The following is an 8,373-nucleotide window of genomic DNA, read 5'->3' on the forward strand; positions in this document are numbered from 1 at the left end:
ATCAGAGGGAGGGAGAGAGGGAAGAAGTGCTTTTTGGAGGAAGCAGCTCTCCTTGTAACATAAGGTCTGGTCCTGACAGACACCAAATTCTGTTCTACTCAGAAGGACAGTGTTTGCAACGTATACTAAGGGAAATGTAGGCAAAAAAGATAATAGCCTCAGAAAATACCCTAAAGCTCCAGTAAGAATGCAAGTGAAATTTCTCCTCCATTTCTTTAAACTTAAAAGAAAACCACGATTCGTACCTGCTGGGGAATTAAAATTATGTAAAAGAATAATCCAAGCAAGTATTAACCTTTTAATCCCCACTCAGGGTGCAAATGTGGTGCTAAAGAAAGATGAGAAGTTGTCATAGTAAGAGGTCTCAAATCATATTGGATCTTCCAGATGAACCTTGTGGCTTAACAAAACACAGGCAACCTCAGAAACCAAACAACTGACCATAGCCACCTCACATCTCAGCTTTATGCAATATTTATTCAGCATATATTTGTACTGTATTTTCAGCTACTGTTCAGCTACTGAGTCTACATCAAACCCCTCCTATACTCAGTCCCTCTCTATATCAAACCTCAGAGGCTTGAATTCTTTTGCTGTCCTTAGTGGTAGAACCTCCTGTGCAGATGTCCAAGATGCAGCCCTTTTCTATCCAATTGCGTATCTGACAGCATCAGATCTATCCAGCATCTCCAAGAGAAATTTCCTCCAGAGATCTTGTGACTCATAACTGACCAGCATGACAACCTCTTGTTCCTCCAGTTTCTTCACAGTAAACTCATTGTTTATTCATTTTACTACACAACCAGAGAAAATGGTCAAAATAAGAAATGTCTACATAGAGAAGTCAGTTTTGTGTAAGGTTTTTTCTTTCTTTGTAATTGCTGCTGTGCTCAGGTAGCCATCAGATAGATGGGCTATAATGCTGCATTTTCTCTGCCAGAAACTCAGCTTCCGTAGCTGCTGGCCACCCTTGATCCCACCTCAGAAAAATAAATCTTTTAGTGTGGCTGGAACTAGATAGGTAGAGATTTCCTGATTAATAGCACCTTCATTGTTCTTGTAATGAACACTGGTACTCTCTCTGGAGGTATCTTCCCTCTCTCAATGCTTAATCCTCTGATTGTATTTTTTCCCCTTATAGACACATATCGTTTAACTTGTGTAATCAGACAGAATAATACCAAACACACAAATTTAGGTAGTTACAAATAATTCACACAAATGATATGGCTAGCTCCCATGTTTTCCACATTTCAAAATAATTCACATCCATATGTCTCAGTTCCAAACTAGCAAGAAAAGCAAATATAAACTCCAAGCGACTCCCACCAAGTTGCCCCATTTGCAGTTCTCACTTTTTTATATTAAGGAATCTTCAGTTTGGGAATCCCCACCCAGGCTGCAAATGTGGCACTAAAGAAAGACGAGAAGTTGTCATAGTAAGAGGTCTCAAATAATTTTGGATCTTCCAGATGAACCTCGTAGCTTAAATAATAATCTCAGAAACTCTGAAGCAGCCATTTCAGAGTGACACCAAAATATACCTACAGGCAGGAGAACAGTTTCTTTCTTGTACATGCTTCCAACTCAGTGGCAGGAATGGTCCCATCTAGTCTTAAGGCAATTAATCTATTGTAAACATGAGAGGAATATTCAGAGAGATCAAAACAATTTTAGCTGTATTCTCCTGTTGCTTTCTCTAATCACATCACTGCCTCTGTTTCATCTGGGAGTGAGTGTGAACAATGATAAGAAAGAGAGGCCCTTGTTGAAAACCAATGTTAAGCAGGCAAGAGCGAGATCAACCATCTTCCAAATGACAGTGGTGAATTAAATGTACTATACATTATTTCTGACTCTGAGATGGCTGGGCAAATGGCTTCACTAATATATCCTTACAATGCAAATTTTTTATAGCATCACAGGTCTCATTCAGTTACCATATAACCCCTGAAGGCTCTACCCATCTTCTTGAAGATATTTCTAGCTCATATTAGCATATAATGGAGGCTCCTGGAGATAAACTGATTGCTGCCTAGGGTTTGATGACTTTAGGAAAAAGCAAAATACAGATAGATGTGACTTCAAGATACAAATTCCCATTTAAATCCACTCTATATCCCTAGAGACTACAAGTTATTGTTAAGTGATAACTCTTATCTACTTAGTTGGTAGCATCAAACCATCATTTAGCTACATCACAATCCATCAGTCCCATCAGCAGCTTTCCCAGTTGGCATACTCATTTGGCTCTCAGAAAGCACCTCTTAATTAATGACTAAAACTATCCTTTTACCTGGTAAGCCTTGTGTATATCACAAGTGAGATATATGAACAAAGTATCAAGGAAAATGTCATACATACACAATCTCTTTCCTATTGGCAATGGGATGCCTTCTACATGTAGTGCAAGAATTGGCTGCTAACTCGTTGAACTAGAGAGATATTGCTGTGAAGATGTGTACTGATGTATTAATGCTACACCTCAGTTATCTCATTTGTAGAAAGTGAATGAATAACGTTTTCCTGGGAATGGCATGGGAATCATTAATCCATGCTGGTAAAATGCTTTGAAATCCTAAAATGACAAGCATTTTCCCTCTAACACTTCTTTCTGTTTCATCACTTCTCTTGCAAAAATTGAACATGAAATAGTTTGGTCATGATCCTGTGAAGAAAGCAAATTTCACACAGTGTTGTTAAGTAAGATAATGTGATCTAATCTTACGACTTCCATAGGAACTGGCAGACCCTCATCTGGAGTCTCTGTGCAGACCCTACATTCCAAGAAAGAGGTAGTCCAACTGAAGAGGGTTAGAAGGGCATAGAAGGAATAGTTAGGAGGGATCCAAAAAACCATGCCTTATATTGTACATTTTTTAAGAACTGGGTTTGTCTGGCCTAGGGGGGGGAAAAAAAGAAAAGACTGAAAGGAGAGAAGATACTTTAGGCAAAAGGGAGAAAGTGCACAGAAAAATGTATTTTGGTGTGTGGCTGGGAGGGCAAAGGCTGTACAGGGCACAAATAAAGCAATGCCTAACCTCTAAAGAGGCCGGCAGATTGTCACCTTGGAGCATGTTTCCTGTATCTTCCCTCCATGGTATGAAACTCTCTGTCCATGGATAGACTATGACTAGTATTGTGTGGCTACAGACAGAAATTAAGTTGCAGTATTGAAAATCAAGTGCAAAAATTGTCTTTCTCCCATGGCATGATCCTAGATGCCTGAGTGAATCTTGGAGGGTTACAGATGACATTACTGTACCAGTGTCAAGTGATTTTCTTAATGCTTTATACTTCTGTAGCAACTTTCATTACAGGACCTTAAAGTACTGAAAACCACCACAGTCTTTTAGACCTCTGGAGGAAGGTGAGAATTATGACCATTTTACAGATTAAAAAAACCAAGACAGAGTGGTTAATTGGCTATTTTTTTAACACACTCAAGTCTGTGGATATAGAAGCTCAGCTCACGTGAACAACTGAATTACGTATAAGACCAGGACCAAACACACACACACTACAAAGCAAGGAAAGAAAACTGAGACACTTAATTCTTATATGCTAGTGTTACTCAGCAGACTTCCTACTAAGAAAGAGACAGTTCCATTGCTGCCCAAATCCCATGTCATAAAAACAAAGCTTGTGCAAAATACACAAGAACGAGACAGTTCCATTGCTGGCCAAATCCCATGTCATAAAAACAAAGCTTGTGGTGAAAAGCAAAACATTAGCGAGTGAACAGTAATAATGGAGAGGCAGAGGATTGCAGAACCTAAAAAAAGAGAATTGTGATATCAACTGTCTGTCCATTTCAATCTCACCTAAATCCATGGTCTTCAGGCCTAGCCTAAACTGGATTGTCTTTCCATCCAACACGGCAGAAAGGTATCTCGCATTCCAGCGTAGGGCTGGCCAGTCACCAACCATGTTACAGAAGACTGCAGGTTGCTGTAGAGACATCACAATTTCCTTGGTTTTCTCAGGAGTAAATGGTTTGACATCTTCATCTATGAAAAGAAAAAAACAGCTGTAGAGAAATGATTTATGATACATGAAGTGTTACCTACCATCTCCCACAGCACAGAAGAAATTAAGAACTAGCACCTCCTTTGTTTACGGTTGATTGTTTTATACATTTGTAGATTTTTTGAAGTCAAATTTCTACTGCAAACACTGAAAGAACATTCTTACACTAAATTAAAGTTTAAAGCAGTGTATTACCACACAAAATGTAAAAAAACAAAAATAGGCATGTGCTTAGAATTTTAATTTGTAGCTTAGGCAATAAAGCAGTGTAGCCAAACTGTTTAGAATTAAGCTAACAATAAAAAAAATTACAAATAATGTCCACAGTTTAGAGAACATATACTTTATGAGTAACAGTCTTTCTCCATGGGATTCTTTCCAAGAAATGTAGTACACTGTCACAGATAGCAAACCAGGTTCCCATGTATTTGATTAAACCAAGGAAGAGCAGTGTAACCAAAACAGCAGGTATTTTTAAAGTGTTCTAAAATTTCCTTTCATCTACAGAATTTTAGAAAAAGGAAATTGTGCTAATCAGAGAACTAAACTAACCCAAGATTTCCACTTACTCCTTTGCTGTTTAGAGATTTATATGCCCCACTGAAACTGTCGAGCTGAAATGCTGGCAACCTTGAATAAACTCTGCACTTTCAGAAAAACTTTTCTTTAGGGACATACTAAGAAGGAAAACCTGATTTAAAAACAAACAACAACATAACAGCTCCAGAGAGCTGACGCAGTGGATCATAAAAATACCCATTTATGATTTTAACCTCTACTGAAGTTAACTCATCCAGAATTTGTTATCTGTATAATGCTTAAGATGTAACATAATGAATTGGTAAGTGTGGTTCCCCATGACTTCTAGCAGCTCATTTAAAACAAACAAATTCAATCACTCTATGTAGGGGTCAAACTATGGTCTGGCATGCACAATGGGTTAAATAAACACAGGACAAGAAAATTCCCTTTACTGCTGGATGCTAATTTTGCCTCTCACTCCTCCCTGTGTGTGGGTGGTGGGACAGGCAGTGGAGAACCAGCTGGTCCCACACAGGGCAGCCTTGCAGTGCCAGCTGGGGGAAACATAGAAGAAGACCCACTGGGAACAAGGTGGTCAAGGAAGGTTCTTCAGGACTGTTTGCAATATAACAGTTTAAAATAAATCTATGAATGCTGAAGTGTGAATGGCAGGAAGAAGAGGAGCCCTGTACATGCTGTATGGCATATCTCTTTGGTAACTTTTGTGAGTCCCCCTTCTTTCAACAGGGTTTATACTCCAGCATAGCTGTACTTTTTAGTTTTCTAAATTAAGCTGCTATCTTCACACAAATTCAATGGGAGGTATCAGGGCTGGGGTTTCCTACAGTTGAGGGGTCCCTTCTCCCATGGACTTCCAGGGAAACTGAATCCCTCTCTCCTTTCACTCATGAAAACTCCATCTTGAAGCTTTAAAACTGAAGCTCCAGTTTTAAAGCTTTAAGCTTTTAAAACTGAAGTAGATAAAACTCCAATGTTTTATCTACACGGAACACAAAATTTGTAAATGGCTTCCCTTTCTTAAGGCAGATGACAAGAGGCAGTTTGGGTTTTGGTTTGTTTTCCACGTTTCCTCTCATACGCAGAGCAACACTTGACAGGAAGGTGTTGCTGTGACACAGAGATGTCTACGACACTTGGACTTCAGTCTCACGCTCTAGCAACCTGCACAACCAAGGCATAAGGAGGCCTCACAGGGACCGTATGTCTTACCATATGGTCTTCCCTACCCCCAGAAGGAAGCCCTGGAGGTTTCTGAGCAATAGGTTAGTACACCTAGAGGGAGCAAGTCCAGAAAAGGCAGAAAGACCATCTGCAGACACAGCAGCACGTGCTGGTGCAGCTACAAGGAGCTGGCTGTAGGCATGGCAAGAGCCCACAGCTCAGCGTGTTTTTTCACAGTGATGCTGTTCAAAGACTAAGGCAAGACTCACTCCAGATCTGAACATTCCCGCGGGGATTTGTAAAACAACTTCTGTCTTTAGCTGGTGCAATTATAGTATTGTACAGAGGTGGCTTTCACAATGCAGTAACTGGCTGGCCTTAGATTTTCCAACTCATAAAAATGAAACTATTCCTGCTTAGGCTAAGATAATCACCATGTGGCTGTCTCTTTGACTACTCAATTGTTTTTGTTTTAAGGGCAGTGCTTTTGATTATTTTAGAAGATGTAAATCCAAAGAAATGGAAGAAATTGATGGCAATTTTTGGGAGGATTTTGTAAAGCTGAGTTTTACTGCAAAAGCTTCAGGTTTATCCTGTAACTTCGGTTGGGATGTGCTACAAAAGCAGAAATTTTACTGGAAGAGACCGGAAGGCTCACTGAAGCCAACTGTTGATTCTGTGTGGCCTTCAGATGTGATTTCCACATGCACATTGTGCTTTTGAAAGGTGTGGTTTTAACCACAGTGAATATACAGTGGGAAGCTCAGAGCTCAAGCTACTGGGAGAGTTTGTATCAATGCCAAACAAAAAAGCACAATTAATGTAAATAGCTTCTCCTCTGCTGAACGTTAGCTGGAGGTTTTTATCATGTCACCATGCTTTGTCCAGCTGTAAACCTATTTCCCTATAAAATTCAGACACAAGGAAAGAGGGCAGTCTGTCTTAGTAAGATGCTAATCATTCCTATCTTCAAACAGATATTGTTAAATGAGTATATATCTTTTCCTGATATAGATAATCACATGTGATACATATGATATAATCAGCAGCGAAGTCTGAAATGTTTTAGAAAATTTACAGCATTAGATACGTGAACATTAGGGTTTTTTGAAAAGACAAATGGGGATTCTTGCTGATTTTCTGCAAAGAATCTTTTAGTGCCTGGATTCAGTTTTATGTATTCCTTGGTGAGAACAGCAGTCAGCTAAACACAGTTTTTTCCTCATAATATTTGTCATGCATATCTAAATGCCTGTTAGAGAAAAGGCACGCGATACAAGGTAAATATCAAATACTACATCAAATAGATATTATGATAATTTGGAGAAAACTGCTCATGACAAACAGAGTTTTCTGATGGAAATACATACTGTAGCAGTGGTAAAAGGTAATTAAGAGAGATATCTGAAGATATCTCTTGAAAGAGAGATTAGCAGAAAAAATTGTAATTTCAAATAACAATTATCTTTTCCTTAGTTACTGTTATCATAGCTTCACAAAGACCTCATAAGCTGGGCTCTTGCTTATCAGTATTTCCTAACCTGAAATTGATGGTAATTGATTCCTAGGCAAAACCTGATGTTGTATGGCATATATAAGGGCATACAGTTTGGACACAGATATGTATAAGCACAAGGTGTAAAATAAAATGTCTTGCAAAGAAACAAAATGTCCATGGCACATCTTGGGCATTAGATAATCAAATTCCTAGGGGAGATCAGGTAGCAGGAGAGAATAAAAATGCATATTCACTTTGAAAAGAAGAGCTCTGTTGGAGTCTTCATTTTCTCAGTTGTACTCTGATCCAAAAGAGAAAAGAAATATTGTTAAATTAGTTCTTTCCATCAGGCTCAACAAATGATGTGGCTTCTCAGTACAAAGGGAAGCAGGAATAATTTGTCTCATGTTTTGACTTTACATAAGGCATGTATAGAATCCAACCAGGAACTGAAAAACCGAACCAAGTTTTAGCTCAAGTTTTGTAACTGTGACAGCTTATATAATTGGCGAAAAACGTAGGTGTTCTTTAGAAACGTAACATATTGCGAACTAGAGATCTTCCAATTAAAAAAACAAAGCTCTCCAGTCGTCTTTACATGAAATGTTGTCAAATACGAAGACTTGTCCAGACTTCAGCACTGATGGCAGGTAAAAGAAAAGCGATGAATTGGCTAAGTACTTCCCAGTAGACTTTGTGCCTCTAAGAGAGAAAAGAATTCATGTTCCTGATTAACAATTTTTCTGAATAAGTGAGTGGGGTTTAGGAATAGAGAGTTTAGCACAGCAGGCAGTCTGACAAAAAGTGGACTGGATCAAAGTTGTTCAGAAGTTAAATGTACCGTCATTCATTTAAAATAATTTAGCAAATTAGAAGAGTTCATTAGTGCGTGGTGGTTGGCTTCTACCAAAACACCCTGCTGCTTAAATATGAGATTTAATTGAGAGGTATTAAAATTATTTTCTAAAAGAGGGAGCACGAGGAAATCCTGGTAATGTATTTGGTATAAACTTCATCAAATTGTTTTTCTTGCAAATCTCTAATGCTTCATCATCCTTCTTTAAAAAACTGTACAAAAATTTGAAAGGAAAAAATGGCATTTTGAATACAGCCAGGTCACTCAAAAAATCAACTAAGCTCCA

General features: G+C 38.6%; 1 protein-coding gene across 1 annotated transcript in view; it reads right to left on the reverse strand.

Moving 5' to 3' along the window:
• The window catches only part of HSPBAP1 (HSPB1 associated protein 1), a 34,178-nt gene that overhangs the window by 20,471 nt on the left and 5,334 nt on the right, over positions 1-8,373 (reverse strand). The window contains exon 2 of the mRNA XM_029084761.1: positions 3,825-4,010. Within this exon, the coding sequence (XP_028940594.1) occupies positions 3,825-4,010 (186 nt within the window). The remainder of the gene's footprint in view (positions 1-3,824; positions 4,011-8,373) is intronic.

This window comes from Antrostomus carolinensis, unplaced genomic scaffold, assembly GCF_000700745.2.
Source record: "Antrostomus carolinensis isolate BGI_N321 unplaced genomic scaffold, ASM70074v2 scaffold4274, whole genome shotgun sequence".
NCBI classification, from domain to species: Eukaryota; Metazoa; Chordata; class Aves; order Caprimulgiformes; family Caprimulgidae; genus Antrostomus; species Antrostomus carolinensis.